Raw genomic sequence first — 16,480 nt, 5'->3', positions numbered from 1 at the left:
GCTCCAGTGTATGATGGATATAGCAGCATCAGAAATAAAATTAAAACCAAAAATGTAAAATTCAAGGCACAGGAAGGTCAAGTCCTGGCAGCATGCTGGTCATCCTTGCCTTGCCTGTCTCCTCCCCCTGCCTGGAGGGTGGGCCCTTGGGGATTGGGGGCTGGAGGATGTTTCACAGTGGCAGAGGCAGAGTGAGGAGAGGCCTGGCATCGGCAGTGGCCGAGGGGTCCAGCAGCCTGTCTTTCCTGGGCTGGATGGATGAGTCAGAAGATGAGGAGGGCCAAGCAGCCAGCCAGATGCTCCAGGACGGTGGCTAGTGTGGCAGTCTAGCACACCATAGCTGTGGCATGATGACCCAGGGGTCAGTCTTAACCATAAGGGCTAAGAGGGAAGATCACCCCTCTGAGGGTTGTGGGTCCTTTGTCTTCAACATGGGCACAGCTCCTTACACTGAAACCTCCCAAACCATTCCACCCCACCAAAATGGGCTTCCAAGACAGAAAGATGGAGTTGTGGCAAAGTGGGATCTGGGCTGTGGACAAGGGAGGTGGGAGAGGTGCGGAGGCCAAGAGGGAGGATGGGACAGGAGGCTATGCTCCTCTCTTGTGGATGGGATGGGGTGCAGGTGGGAGACCTGAGGGAAGGAGGTGGAAGGACCCCACAGTGGGATATTCCATCAGCCACAAAGCAGAGGATACTGCCATGCCGGCTGACCAGGTCAAGACTGGGCCTGGGCAGGGCCTGGGTGACAGCAGGAACACTCACTGGGAAGAGTGCCTGGGTGTCTGATGCCCTGCACCTGGCAGCCAGGGGAGAGCCAGATCTCAGGGCCCAGCCTCCTGCTCACCTCCTGAAGCCAGGCCCCACGTTCCCCCAGGCCCAGCTGGTTCCTAGGGCTCTGCAGGGCGTGGGTCCTCGGTAGGGTTCCTGGTCAGAAGCATTGGCAAATGCCAGGCTGAGGAAGGAATGCAACAGGCCTCCAGGTGCCTGAAACTTTCCAGAGCGGCAGACTTGGAGGGCTGTCCCCAGACTTCAGAGGAGGCGGTGGGGATATAGGATGCCATCCCACATGGTCTCTGCAGCTGTTCTGCCAGGTGAGCTGCTCTGCACAGGGAGGTGGGGTGGACGGAACCTTACAGGTGGGCTGGGTTGGAGGGGCAGGCGGGCTGAGTCTATAGCTTGGGAGCCCCGTCCCCAGAGAGGTCCCGCCCCTACCCTTGAGCGAGCCCACCCTCCCTCCCGTCCGGAGAGGAGCCCCGCCTCCGCGCCAGGCGCGCACCACTACTTGCAAGTGTGCACATCGTAGACGCGCGCGCACTCCTGGCAGCTCACGTAGCAGCACCAGTGAAAGACGCAGTGGCACTTCTCCCGGCGCCGCTCTGCGCGCGCGTTGTGACCTCGGCCACAGCACAGCAAATCGCAGCCGTCAATGCCCGGCGAGCTCACGTTGCAGGTGCGGTCGCGAGTGCCAAAGGAGCCGGTCTCGGGGTTGGGCTCGCAGAAGTTGGGCGAGGCCTCGTAGTAGACCAGGTCGCGCTCGGTGGGCACCTTGAAGTAGGTGTAGCGCGGCCGCAGCGTCTCCACCCAGCCGCGCGATTCGCGGTGCTTCTCCACTACCATTTCCGAGGCACTGTCGTACTTGTCCTTGAGGAGGTCGCCGATGGCGCGGAAGTCGGGCTGCGACCACCAGCAAGTCTTCACCTCGCAGCTGCCCGACAGCCCGTGGCACTTGCACTTGAGGTGCATGTGGCTGGCGATGGCCTGCAGGATCGCGGGCAGAGAGCGTCAGGCCCATCCTAAGGCCCCGTGCATCTGTTGGAGGCCATCTCCCTGGACTGTGCTCCTGGCCTGCAGTCCCCACTCCCACTCCCACCTGGCAAACCCAGCCCACCTGCCTGCTCCATAAAGCAACTAGGATTCACAGGTGGATCAGGTGCCCTCTCACTGAGTCCCACAGTGCTATCCCTTTCCAGTGTCACTCCCTTTAGTGTGCCTCCCCTGGTGGAACTGAGATCCCTGGGGGGCGGGCCGGCCTGGGAGCCTCCCTGCTCTTTGCAACGCTGGGTCTAATTCTTCAGTATGTATGACAGAGTGAAGGGCTGTAACCTGTGATGATGTAAGTGCAGGCATGCAGAAGAAGGGCGCTAATTCAGACCTGGAGAACCCAAGACAGAGGTCCAGAGGAGGTATATGTGGGCTGCTGGCAAGGCTAGGGGCTACCTGAGCATGGGTAATGGGGGCACCTTGCACTGGGCACCTTCAGGGCCCAGGAGACTGGGTTCTTGGACTATAGGGGAGTGCAAAGAGGAGGAGAAAAGCAGTGCAGGAGACAAAGCTGTGAGGACCTGAGGGCTGACAGCAGACAAGGCTTGGCCAATGAGTGTGTATTTCTTTCTGTGGGCAGCAGGGAACCGCAGGTTCTCTTTCCTCCTCTTTGAGGCAAGGCGGAGGTGGGGTGGTGTAATCAGACCAAAAACTGACCTGTCCACCATGGTGGGCACTGCCACCAGAAGCCCCTGGCTGGTCCAAACTGAGAGATACTATGAGTGCAGACCACACGCTAGGTCTCCAGACTTCATGCAATAAAAAGATGTAAAATACCTCATGCATGATTGTCATATCGATTGCATTATTGAAATGACAACATGATGGATATAGTAGGTTAAATAAAATTTAGTATTAAAGTGAATGTCAGTTGTTTGCTTTTCAAATATGGCTCCCATTATACTCCTATTGGATAGTGCTGGACTAAGGCTTCATTCAGGTGAGCTCTGCATCCAGACTCTGCCCCTACCCTGTCCTCCTCTTCCTGCTGTTTCTTCAATCCTTCCCTCTCATACTGGCCCTTTCCTCAGGCATTTGAGTTGCACCCCACACACCCAGTTCATTTCTGACTAATCTTCGTTCTCTTCTCTTTTGTGGCCAAGCTTTGCCAAAGACGAACCCCACTTCCCATCTCTGCCTCCTCAGTCTCTCATTTTAGTCTTACTTGATCAAAGATATATTTGCACCTACTCTAAAGAACCCAATGTTTCCTAAGACCTGTTAAAAACCAGAGTTCTGCACCCACTCTTACTAGCACTTTCCTGACTTCTCGAGGCAATGCTATGTGCCTCTCATGAACCTCTAATTGATGCTTGTGTGCTGCTTCTTGGTTTCTCAGTGTTTGGCATTGCCTATGGATGTTTCAGCACCCCACTCCAATGCACACTTTCCCTATCCTCTTCCTACCCTAGGAACTAGAGCATACTTCCAGTTGGATCAGTACTTAGGGCTGATGGTAGTGGGGCTGGTCAATGTCATACTCAGCTGAGCCATGTGACGTTACAATTACTCTTTCTTTCCTACAAGATGTTTTATTGTGGCATTTTAAATACTCATGTCATGGATTCAGTCTTAAGCTCTCCCTTAATTGTCAAAATATCTTCTTCAAGATGTTCAAACATACCAAGTGTCCTATCGATTTCAACTTGGAGACATCTTTTTGAGAGGCCTTTCAGTAAATTTTATGAAATGTACATGTCTGAAAACAAATTTTCTCTACTTGAAGAATTGAAAAGATGATTTAGCTGGGTATAAAATTCCTGAAAGCATCACTCCATTTCATTCCTGCATTCATATACTCGGAATCTCTGATGTCATTCCACTCCTGACACCTTGCGTGAACCTGACCTTCTCCTGGGATGCCTGGAAGGCATGTCTGTGCCATTGCCTTGATGTGGGTCTCCCTTTCTTGTGCCAGGCACTTTCTAGGCCTGTGTTGTCTGAAACCTGTGACAGCCAGTGCTAGAAGCTTCCTGCCTTTTTTCTGTGCCAACTTCCTCTTCTTCATGTCTCTTTTGGACAGAGCTTCCATATTTTCTATTCTTTCCTGTTTTTCATCTCCTTGTCTTTTTTCCTCTATTTTGTAGAAGGGTGTTTTAACTATTTTCCAATGTTTCTGCTGAGAGTTTTGTTTCAGCTGTCCTATTTCCTAACTGCTAAGAGCTTTTTTTTCCCTCCTCCAAATGTTCTTTTAAATTAACATCCTGTTCCAGTTTTATGGATTTAGTGTGTTCTGTTATCTCTCTGGGGCTAGTAATAGTTTTATGAAAATTTTATTACTCTTTCCATCATCTCTTTCTCATAAGTGTGAATCTTGTTTCTTTGTTTTGCTCTTTACCTTTATGGTTGCTGGAGGCTTCCTTGGGTATCCAGCAGTTCTTGGATGTCTGCTCATATTGAAAAGTGGGACACTAAAATTCTTGTTGGAAGCTCCTGTGCCTGGGTGGGACTCATCAACTTGGGCTCTTGTTCCAGAGTGACCTGGCCACATTATTTCATTGGAGAACCCCCAAGTCAGTATCTTTAAGTCTATTCTCCTGGCGTCATCTGATTTCCAGGGGTGAACCTTCCATTCTCCTCCCTGGAAAGTGATTGAGTTTCGCTGTAGTATTAGGAGATTAGGAAGAGAAATGTGTACATAGATAGACTATTTTCACTTGGGAAGCTTCACTCTCAGCTGTGTGTGGGACCCTGCAGTCCAGACACCCTATTCTACTCTTTTTAGAGAATAAGCCTGCAGACTTCTGGGAAAGGAGAGGTGTTGACTGGGAGCAAGGTGTAGGATAGAAGAGCTAGTGTATTAAACAGTGCTTTTAAAATAGACTTTCAACCAATAATCCTATTTTCAGCTGCATATTTACTTTCGCTTCTCAAGATACCTTGATACTAGTAATTCCTGGGTTGGTTCTCAGATTTCTCTATTGGCTTAAGTCTACTGGCTTAAGCTTTCTTGGGTCTACTAAGACACTGGGTATTTTTCTATCTGCTTTTCAGCTTTCAAAATTGTGTTGCCATTGTCACCTCTTCGGTTTTCCATGTTCCTGAGAGTCTGCTTATTTATGTTAAATTTTATTCATTGTCATTTTAGTAGGTGTCTAGGAGGGTGCAGAGGGAAGCGCTTGTGGTTGCTTTTTTGTCTTAACTGGAAGTCCTCATTTGTTCTTCAGTTCTATAATTTCTATGTGATTCTTTCTCAAATTTATTATTTTTATAGTTTCTAGTTCCCTGCTGAAATGTTTAAACTTGCATTTTAGCTGTGTGAACTTAAGTGAGCATTTTTTTTTTCTAATAAACTGTGTCTAATTATTCCAGTATTTGGAGTCTTATTTCTGTTTTCATTGATTACCACTCATTTATTGCATCATCAGCTCTTGTGACAAGTTATCTTTGCTTATGTGTTAGGTATTGTGTTTGAAAAATTATTTGTAGAAACAATTTTCAGCCTAGTTTAAGGTTATTTTCCTCCAAAGAGAATTTGTATGCTTTTTCCAGGGCATGAGATTACTGGCATTTGAGATCATCTTAATCCATTCTCTGGTCTTGAGATTTTTCTAGCCTGCACATGTGCACAAGAGCTGGTCTACTTCTGGTCTTCCTTTGCTCCTTAGGGTCCCAGCCTAAACTGAGGAAGGATTACCCTTGGTGGGCCCCTTAGCTCTGTGAGGCCACCAGAAGTGTAGCTCAGTGTATGCACTTTCTTCCACGTCGGCAAATGACCCCCAGACAAAAGCTAACCCAAGTACAAAGGCTCAGAGTCTTTTCTTCTCCTGGACCTGAGGCTGCTAATTCCTCACTTTATGGCTAGTTATTTGATACTTAAAAATAATCTTATGGAAGTGTAATATACATATGAAAATGTATATATGTCATAAGCCAAAACATGAAATATTTCACAGTCACCAGCTCCTCAGAAACTCCCATGGTGCTCTCTGCCACTTGTTATCCTCCCCTCCTCAGGGCACCAATTCTGATTTCCTTGATGACTAATTATATCGAGCACCTTTCTCTATATTTATTGGCCATTTCTATATGTTCTTTTGCGAAAAGACTTTCCATTCTTTAGCCAACTTTTCTATTGGGTTATCTGTCCTTTTCTTATTGATTTGTGGAGTTATTTTGACATTATAGCTTTCATATATTTTTTGGAGATCTGTCATCTTCTGTGTGGGTTACCTTTTCAGTTTCATAGTGGTATTTTTATGAATAGACATTCTTAATTTTAATACAGTCCACATAATTATATTTTCTTTCATTTTTTTTTTTTGGCCTGTTTTAAAAATCTTAGCCTACTTCAAGGTCACAAAGATGTTCTCTTATGTTTTCTTCTAAACTTTTTTTGTTTTACTTTTCTCATTTGGGTTTGTTTGTAATTGATTTTATACATGGTGTGAGGTAAGGGTCAAGGTTATTTTTTCCATATTGTTATTCAATTGACTGAGCACTATCTATTGAAAAGTCCATTTCCACCTCTGCATTGCACTATCTTCCCTATGATAAATTAGATCACTATATACAGGTGAGCATCCTATACTTTCAACAAGGTGCTTTTTATATTCCATCCTGCATTTGTATTTGTCTTCAGCAGGAAAATGAATCTGAGTCACCTAGTCCCCATTTAGAACTTGAATGTCCCTGTTCACTCTTTAGTTCTCTGCAATCCCCTGGTTCCACTGGCCAAAGCCAGTGCCATCTGTGTGTTGCTTAATCTACTGCACACCCCTTGGTCCCTACATTAGTCACTTCTCATCAGCAGCCAGTCCTCCATCAGTCCCCCACTGACCTTCTGACCCAGTCCTTTTTAGCAGGGCTCACAAAGCCTTTCACATCTTGGTCCCTGGTAACCTCTCCACTCCCCAAATTCTCTTTCTTCCCCTGTTTTCTGTACTCTACCCAGACTAACTGATGTGTAGGCTCACCTCTGGGTAGCCCAGAATCTTCCCTGGCCTCCACCACCTAGTCAACTGCCATCACCCTGCATGTCCCCACTCACTACTCTTGTCAGTAGAAAGTCTTTTTTGAGAAGACTCTAGCCTGGGTCTGCGCCTTGCACTGTGCAGGGTCACCATGTTTGTGCATTTCCTCATCACAGAACTTCCCACACTGCATAGTAGCTACCTGGCAGTCTATTCTCCTGGACTCGCAGGAGCTCCTGCAAGGCAGGCCTTTAGCCTGTCCCCCTTTCCTGGTGACCCCAACTCCAGAAGTGGACCTGGCACTCTGTGGGAATATCCTAGACATTGTCAAGGCAACTGGACAGTGTTGTGTTTCAGACAGCCCTGGGTAGGAGGTGAGCAGACCCCAAGCTTGGCTACCACAGACAGCCTGCCATCCTGCCCCCACCAGGCCACATCACTTAAGGGACCAGGGCACCCAATTGTTCAGGGAACTTCTATTTCCTTTCCAAGGAGTGTGGTCAGAGTGCTTCCCAATACCCCAGGATGCAAAGGGCTGTAGTCAAAGAACCTCTAGAACACGCAGGGCCATGGTTGGAGGGACATTGGGTACATCCCCCAGGACACGCGGGGCCACAGACATACCTGGCGCCCGGCCTCATTGTTATGGCGGTTCATTGCAGAGCGGGCGTCAGGCCTGTTCTCCCGTGCATCCGCGAACTCCCGAGACACCATGCCGCCGAACTCGATATCCTCGCTGCAGCCGCCCCACTTCCAGCCGTCTCCCGGTGAGCTCTGGTGGCGGCTGCTGCAGCCGCAGATGGTGGCGGAGCCCTCAGCGCAGGAGCGCGTCACCGCGAAGGCCACGCCAGCAGCAGCGATGGCGTGCACAAAGGCAGATTCGCGGGTGGCTGTGGAGAGAGGCACCCGGTGGGCAGAGCCCCCTTGGGCAGCGGGGAGGGGCGGCAAGGCTGGAGGGAGAGGGATGCATGTCCCCGGAGGATCTAAGGAGGAGGGAGAGCTTCCCCAAAGAAGGGGCCCAAGAAGCCAGGCTGGACTTTACTTGTCGTTGGGAAGCGCAGGGACCTTTGTAATCAGATCACAGCGAGTGCTGGCGAGAACTTTGCGCACTGCTGGCTGGAGGGAAACTCGAGTTACTCCTTGGAAAGCGGTTTGGCAGCTTTTAAAAAACATAGTTACCGCATGACCCTGCCCTTACCTCCCAGGTATTTCCCCCGCAGGAAGCCCGCGTCCACGCAAAAACCAGGAAGCAAATGTCAGGGCCGCTTTAACAGCCTCAAACCTGCAGCTCTCGAATGCCCATCAATGGGAGAATGTATAAACACCAGCATAACGCATAAGGTCTGGGGATGAAATGTACCGGAGAGTGAACAATATTGTATATCTGAAAGCAGCTGAGACAGTAGAACTTAAGTGTTGTCACCACACACACACAGACACACTCAAACAGTAACTATGTGTGGTGATGGATGTTAACTACACTTACTATGGTGATCATTTCACAATATATACACATATCCAATTATTATATTGCACACCTGAAACTAATAAAATGTATATGTCAGTTATATCCTTATAAAAATTGTGGCATTTCCATAAACTGGGATTCTACTTAGAAGTAATTGGAAAAAATATGATGGTTCTCAAAATAATTATGCTGACTAACAAAAGTCACCCCAATGGCTGGGGTGCAGTCCGCTTGCCCAGACTTCCCAGTCAGAGCTTCCAGAAGCCTGACCCCCATCTACAGTGTCACTCCTGGCCTACATGCTGCCACCTGTGCACATTTTTCCCTTCTTCCACCCTGGACCACTGGCCCCAGTACACACCTCGCCCTGTGCTGGCTTCACATGCCCAGGCCTGGGGATGCTGAAGCCTGCCAGGAGATGGCCTCTGGGCCCCTATTAATCCACTAGCTGGTACTAGGGCTGCCTGGGCCCCTACATGCAACTTCCTGCTTCTACGTATGGAGAAACTGAGTCAGAGGAAGTAGCATTGGTTTTCCAGAAGGGCAGTGGGGGAGGGCTGAAGCTAGGAAAGAAGAAGCCTGTGAGGCAACAGGAACACACAGAGGTATGTGTGGGCATCCAGGGAGGCCTACCTGGACCGTGGGGAGGTCGGAGGAGGCCTAGCCTGACTCTGGTAAACAGAAGTCTGGGACAGTTGGTCCTGGAGGATAGGCAGGAAGCAGATAGAGGTAAAACGGGGGACAGGGGGATTCTGCTAGGCTGGCGGGACCAGAAGGAAGCACCAGGCATGTGAGGGCCATCTGGCCTTGCAGAGGCCAGATGCCAAGTCAGGCTTTGGCTGCTAGGATGAATGTATCACCTGTTGGGTGTGTGCAAACATTTAGACAGCTCTGGGTGCAGAACAGAGTCCTGGGGCTGCCCTGGATCCTGCGCGAATTGATCAAATGGTCTCTACTCAGCTCAGCTTTCCACATGGGTGTATGGGGTGCCTGCTGTTTGCCAAGCTATGCTGGAGAAATAAAAAGATAGCCTCATGGACCTTACCTGCTACTAGCAAGAATTTAAAAATGAGCCCAGCAGGCCCAGGCTGAACCCTAGCTTGGCCCTGGTGTCTCGTATGCCCTTAGGTATCTCTGCTACCCTCATGTGGGTCCTACACACCATGTTTCCTGGTTCTGGCCCCTATCTCTTCTTAGGTTCTGGGTTGGCAGGAGGGAGGAGGGAGCAGGAGACATGTGGGAACAGGATTGACCAGGGCGCTGGACGAGTGCCTTGTTGTGTTCCCTTGGAGCTCTTCTAGGCGCCCCCCATCCGTCCCCAGGCAGGCCTGAACCCTGCTGGTCTCCCTATGGCCATGGGAGAGAATTGGGGGGTGCTGCTGCCTCCTCACCCCACTTCAATGCCCAGGGGTCTTTTGTCCTGGGATGGGGACAGGCAGATGGGCTCCACCCAGGGAAGTGAACAGAGGTTTCAGGCTGCTCCGGGTTTATACCCGAGCATGTATGCCTCAAGGTCTGTGCATGCATACACTCACACTCACCCACCCAGCTTTGTTCATATCTACACACACTTGTCACTGAAAAAATGTACACTTTCTCTGATACCCAGAACACACAGACAGAATATTTTGGAGGAAGTGCCCTCTGCACAGGCCTCCCGCTGGCCATCTGGCCCCATCTGGCAGCAAGCATACCTGCTTTAGGAGATGCTTTCTGTGGATTTACCAGCACTTCCTGACAGCCCTGTGCAGGCCCTGGCCACTACGTGTCCTGCCTTGGCTCTGATCAGAGCAGGCCTGCACCCTCCCTGCTTTCTGGAAACTCTGGGCTGCAACCAGCCCCAGACTTCAGGCTGCTCTGTCCTCCCTCAGGGCAGGCCCATCCTGCCCACCCAGCCCTTCCTGGTGAGTCTAGCCTTAAGCATCTCCCCCAGGACTAGAAGGGGCTCTGGGCTGGGACCTGCACCCCAGCCTCCAGCTACCTCCCTCATCCATATGTGTGTATCACACACAGACATTCAAGCATACACAGACGCACAAACACACATGCACACATACATGCATACACACACAGGCCACTGGCACAGTGCTTTGTCCAATGCCCAGCTGACCTTGCCTGGTCCCTTCTTGAGTTCTTGACTCTGTGTCCTTTCTTGACTGGCACACAGGCCAACTCCTGCCTGAATGCTGTCTTCCCAATCCTGTTGGCCACTACATGGCCTCCAGCCACACTCAGCTACTGTCCTTCCCTCAGGTTCTTTCTAGCTGTTCCTCTGTTCATGCAGCACCTGCTGTGCCCCCGCCCCCACCCCACCCCCATTTTCAGGGCACAGGACAGGGTCCTGCAGCCATGCAGTCCAGGCATGGTCTACTCTTGGCCCCGGCAGCCCTCCAGTTCCCAGGCGCCCAGGGAGCTCCCTCCTTTACCTACTTGGTCTGAAAGGCCCCAGAGGTGGGGACTGTGTTCTGCTAACTGTTTCCAACCCAGAGAACCAGGTGGTCCCACAGATGGTTGCTGGGGAGCAAGGGCCTGGTCTGAGTAGAGAACAGGGTCCCTGGGCTGGGGCAGGATGTTCAGGAGGGGCTGAGACCACGGGGCAGGCTCACTCCTTGGGGCCCAACTCTCTGCCCCTCTCTGCTCAGCTTACCCTTGAATGGATTCAGGACAGCCCCCTTCACTGCCCTCTTTCTCAAATACCAGCAAGGCAGTTGCCTCCCCAAGACTCATGAAGCCTCTGCCCTGTTTTTCTTACATAATACAATCCATCAGTTCATAGACAGGCCTGTACGCCTTCTGCTGCCCCAAGGCACCTCAGTGAATAAATGCCAGTGTGCACTGAACACAGACCCCTCCCATCCTGACCCTCCACTCAGCTGAGATCCCGCCCTAATTTTGTGTTCTTCAAGGGCTTGGGCTGCCTCCTCCTCATTCCTCAGGCCTTGGGTCTCAACTTCTCACTTTCTTGCCTTTCCAGGGCCAGGTCTGGAGCCTCCTCTCCCACCATGTAGCCTGGATTAGGGACCGTCATTGGGGTGCCCTGCAGGCTCCTCAGGGGCCAGCTTTATTGGCCACCCCGCCCAGGACAGCTTGGGGCACATGTCCCAGCACTCAGGAACCTTCTGCAGATAGCACCCCGCCCCACACTGCACTCTTCCATTCTCAGCTTCCTGGGGCCCCTGGGGCCCTTCTCAAGGATCTCTGAGGGCTGGATACTCTCCCCCAGTCCCGGCAGAGCTTGCCTTTCAGTCCAGGGTCTCAGGGTGGGTTCTTGCAAGGGGAGCCTGGTTCTGCCTCTGTCTCTGCCCCTCTGCCAGCCCCTTCCCACCACCTGCTCCTCTGGAAGTAAGGGAGGGGGGCTTGATCCCTCCCTCAACAAGGGCTTGGGAATTTGGGCAAACAGCCCGAGGCTACCAGATATACTTGAGGAGAAGGGTATGTGGGGCGGGGGTGTTGTGGGGCTCCCCCTTGAACTCATTCCTGTCCAGCTCTGTTATCAGCTAATTGTGCAACCCCCCCCACATGCCCTCTCCCCACCATGGGCCTCAATTTCCCCTTCTGCTAGGTGAAAAAGGGCCTTTCTTCAGGTAAAGTCCCCACTGGCCGAGGACATCCTGGGGCACCATTCGATTTGTTTGTGGAGAAAAGAAGCCTTTGCTTCATGTTTCAGAAAGAAAACATGGTTCAGTTTGTTCTAGCAAAGAAAGTTCATTTTAAAAGTGAAGGCATGGGCCTGAGCGGTTCCCGGAGATACTGATCCAGCACTGGAGAAACTGGCTGGCCCCCCTCACCAGGGGGACTAAGGTGGCCCTCAGCAGCAATGCAACAGACAGAAAGACTCCACACACTTCCCTTCCCAAGAGGTGCTCTGAGGACACCTCTTTGCCAAGTGTTCTCACCAAAGATGTGTAACCTTCATGCAGTGTCAGGAAACACCAGACAAACCCAGAGACCTGAGCAGGCTTCTCCCAGCCTCCAGGGCACAAAGGACAGGAGCCCAGATAACTTAGTTTTGACGGATGCAGCTGGGTTTGTGCAATGTCAGCCCTGGGAGGGGCCTGGGAGGGGGAATGTACTCATTCCTGCAATGTCTTTAAGTCCACAATTTTTTCCAGAAAAAGTTGAAATGCACCAAGGCCATGCAGAAGGAAGACTGCCCACAAAGCTAGGTGGTTTTAACCCAGAGGCCAGGGGCAAGTTTCTGGGTAGAGAATCCATTACCTTGATCAGATTTTCACAGGGGTTTCAAATAGGAAGTTTGCAACCCACTGCCTAGAGTGGCCTCAGTTTACAGAGGAGGGGACAGGGATCCTCTGAGGCTGTGGGTGGGGAGGGTCTGGAGCACAGCAGCCAACCTTCACAACCAAGTTCTTATCTACAGACATTGGCTTTTGTTTACACAACAGAATGACTCTGGAGGGGTAGGGGAGCCATCCTGCATGGGAAGGCACCTCCCTCACCAGCAAAATGAGTTCCTCCTAATAGGCTGTCAAGAGAAGAGGAGGGGAGTGTGTGCTTGGGGACAAATGCTGCCAGTTTTCCCTATCTCTGGAGTGGACCCTGGGTAAACTTCTTGAGCTACCTCAGGCCTGCTCTGTTCAGGGCCAGGACTCTTATTCCCACACTGAGATCAGGGTGGGAAAAGGGAGAGGGAATCACATAATAAAGTCATTCTGTAAGACAAGCATCTTCCACCAGGAAAACCATGTTTCCAGAAAATTGATGTTGTCTCATTAGGAATTATTCATTGAATTCATGCAAAGTACCAATGACCTATCCTTCCTTCCACCTATCTCCCATCCATCTATCCATCCATCCATCCATCCATCCATCCATCCACCACCTATCCAATCACTTATTCATCCACCATTCAAGATCTGAGTCTATAATGAGCCATACACTAAACTCAGGACTAGGAATTGAACAGAGGAATCCTTCCATACCTCTAGCAGGAGGCTCTGCTGTTGCAAGTCAGGTTCTTTGCTTTGGACTGTGTTGAGTCATCTGCCTTTGAGAACTTACAGTTCATAAAAGAGAAAATAAGGAGAATCAGAACACACAGTAGGCTTGGAAACATGAGCTTTGGGGCAGGCATGGGACGGATGGATGGATAGCAGATGGATGGTAGATGGATAGATAGTTAGTAGACAGTGCCTAGAGTGTAGATGGGTGCATGGATGGGGGAATAGGTGGATGGTGGATGGATAAATGGATAAAGGGTGAATGGGTGGTAGATGGTGGATAGTGGTTGGATAGTGGATGGGCAATGGATGGATAGCAGATGATGGATGGATGGTGGATGGATAGATAGATTATAGATGAATGGTGGATGGATAGGGAGAGTCTAGTGTAGGTGAAAGAGTCCTGTGTGGCAAGAGCTGGGCATCTGATGGAAGGCAGGAGGAGCTGCCAGGTGGGGTCCATCATAGCCGAGGCCAGTGCAGCCCTTGGTGCAGGTAGGCAAGTGTCACTGTGAGATGGGCTTTGATGGTTACTTCACTTCCCAGAACTTAGAAATAAAGGGGTCTTAATAATTCCATTTCCCGATTTGGATTCAGGGATTGTGAAGTCCTAGAGATCATTTGGGGACTGAAAGAGGACTGCCAAGTGTTCTTACTTTTTTGTGAGATAGCAAAACATATAAAAAATGACTATTATGATTTCAGAAAAAGACTTTTTAACATCAAAACGAGGCTACATTTCTAAAGTCCTATACGTTGAAGAAAGTTCCAAAAAATCATTCCAAGGGCCTTGTCTATCACATTTCACTATGAAGCTGGTCAGTTAGAAACATTTACTGAGTACCAACTGTGTTCTAAGTGGATAAAAAGGCCACAACTTCTGTCCTCAAGCCAACTTTCTTCAGCCAGACCAATAGCAAAGCACAGACTGGAGGCTGCCCCCCACCCCCACCCCACCAGGGCCAGAAATCTTTTATCACTCTTGAGAGAACAGGCATGGGCAGAGAGAGGGGCACTCTGCTCAGCCCCAGTGACATGCAGGAGGCTCAGAGCCCATCAGCCACAGGCCCCAGGCAGCACAGCAGGGAATGCAGAGACCAGGCAGCGGGTTCCTAGAGAAGCTCCTGCGCCCCTTGCAAGGGGTCTGAGACCCTACTTGCCTTGCTGGGCCCATACCCACTGCCATGGTGGGGCAGAGGACACCCACCTGTTTTCTCCTGAGAGGGGAAGGCTGTGGGGCACTGACACTGAATGAGAAGGAGGAGACAGCTTGGGGCTCCTTGGGCAAACCCATTGGTCCAAGGAGACACTGGAGTAGCCTTTCTGAAGAACAAGGGTGACCCCAGGGAGTGGAGTTTCCTAGAGGGGACTGTGATTTAAATGTGACCTCTGAACAGCAAGATAGAGCTCCTGGGAAGTTCTGTCTGTGGGGTCCACTGGGTGGGCCCCTTGGGAAGATCTTCAGGGATGCAGTTACCCAGGTGGTGCATCACTGTGGGCCCCCTGGTGGGCTGGGGGGCATCTATACCCGTAAGGGCCCCAGGTGATTTCTCTGCATCCTTGGCCTGAGCCCCCAGGCTCCATTACAGCCTTAGATTTGTAAGTCTCCTCCTCTAGACGGTGGCCAGACCCAGCAGGTGTGTAGGAGGGGAGGATCCCACTGTGGGGGATCTCTGACACATTCCCCCTTCCCTATGTGAAGTCAGGCCCTCCATCACTGGCCTCTGGAACTCAGGGGCCTGGTTGTTGTCACCTGGTGACCAGGTGGGGATCAGCCAAGGGCAAGGTGGGATGTGACCTCCCTGGGAGGTGCAGGACCAGCTTGTGAGAGTCTCTTCCTGGTTGACCTCCTCCTTCATCTGGGGGCAGCCCCTGGGCTCTACCTCTCCTCTGGACAGTGTTAACCTTCAGGCCTCCCTGGGTCCTCCATGGGTCACTCTGCCTCCGCTGGCCCACAGAGTGCCGCTGGTAGGTCATGGAGAGAAGTGGGGTATCCTCAACCATGTTGCACTCCCAGCACACGCACGAGGTCCTGGCCTCCTCTCTGAGCCTCCAGACCTCCCTGGTAGCCTGGGGACTCTACAAGGCTCTGCCAACCCAGCAGGTGAGGGGCTGAGGGTATTCCTAGAGTGTTCAGTGGGTCAGCACCTCTCCTTCCACCAATTCCCCAAGACAAGGGATGGCCTGTGGCTCTGCTGGATGAAAGCTAGCCAGTGTCCCCCCCTTCCACACTGCCTACCTTCCCTGGTCCCAGAGTGAGCTGGGCAGCAGGGGTGGGGGTGGGGGGGTCGCGATGGCATCTGGTAATCCTGCATCCCGACGGAGCCACCTGAGAGCGGAATGCGGCTGACGCCCCACTGTGGCCACGGCCCCTGACACCGCCCTGTCAGTAGCCCAGCCGGTGTCCTGATTACCTGCTGGGGCTAATGAATCTGGCTTTGTGAGCCACTGTCACGCCGCGTTAGGCCCACAATGGCCTGCGATATTTTATATGAATTTCCCCCTCGTCGGCGATTAGGCCATAGCAAGCCGGTCATAGCAACCGGGAGGTATGTGCAGGGAGCGCTGTTCACACGCCGAACACGGCCCTCGGGCGTGTGAATCCAGCAGCATTTTCACTTCTCTCTGTGCTTAATCTTGTCGTCCTGGCGGGCACATTGTGCTCAGAGCCTGGCGCAGTGGGGTGTTGCAGGGCTTCTCTGGCGCCTTCACCCCCTCCCACTGGGGGGAGTTAATGATATACGGGGACCCCCCCTCCACACCACTGCACACCGAAACACTTTCCGATGGGGGTCTGGGGTCACAACCTGGGTTGGGGACATTAGTCCCCCTCAAGAGCCTCCTCTCCAGCCCCTCCTGAGCCCTGTGACCAGCCCACTCTTGCACTGGGCCCTCCCATGGAGGCAGCAGACCACCCCCTGGAGCCTGGCCAGGAAAGGGGCTCAGCTCATCCCCTTCCTGCTCCTCCCTAGCCCAACCCCCCAAGGAGAACTAGGAAGGTTGGGATTGGGGGAAACTTGTCCCAGGCCAACCAAGGGCACAGGCAGAGGGCTACGAGGGATGGGTACATATCTGCTGAGAATTTGACTGACCCTGCAGACCTTGCCTGAGGGACTCAGGGGTCCTGGGGAACTGACCAGGATTCAGTCGTGACAGGCTCCTGGCCTTGCTTGCACCAAGGGCGCGAAGTGCCTGGGGTCACTATATGATGCAGCTAGGGGTTGCTCCCCACCGAGGATAACTCACTCCTCAGGGCTCCTTCCATTGCTCTCAGGTGAAATGTCCCACCCAGCTGCCCACAAAGCTACATGCCAGAG

At 51.7% G+C, this 16,480-nt stretch overlaps 1 protein-coding gene across 1 annotated transcript in view; it reads right to left on the bottom strand.

Moving 5' to 3' along the window:
• The window catches only part of WNT3A (Wnt family member 3A), a 36,940-nt gene continuing 20,460 nt past the window's right edge, over window positions 1–16,480 (bottom strand). Inside the window, exons 3-5 of the mRNA XM_016142381.2 lie at window positions 7,362–7,627; window positions 1,280–1,761; window positions 1–1,104 (exon numbers count right to left, since the gene is read on the bottom strand). Of these exons, the coding sequence (XP_015997867.1) occupies window positions 1,282–1,761; window positions 7,362–7,627 (746 nt within the window). The 3' untranslated portion in view covers window positions 1–1,104; window positions 1,280–1,281. The remainder of the gene's footprint in view (window positions 1,105–1,279; window positions 1,762–7,361; window positions 7,628–16,480) is intronic.

This window comes from Rousettus aegyptiacus, unplaced genomic scaffold, assembly GCF_014176215.1.
Source record: "Rousettus aegyptiacus isolate mRouAeg1 unplaced genomic scaffold, mRouAeg1.p scaffold_m13_p_7, whole genome shotgun sequence".
Lineage (NCBI taxonomy): Eukaryota > Metazoa > Chordata > Mammalia > Chiroptera > Pteropodidae > Rousettus > Rousettus aegyptiacus.
This window is presented reverse-complemented; position numbering and strand designations above follow the sequence as displayed.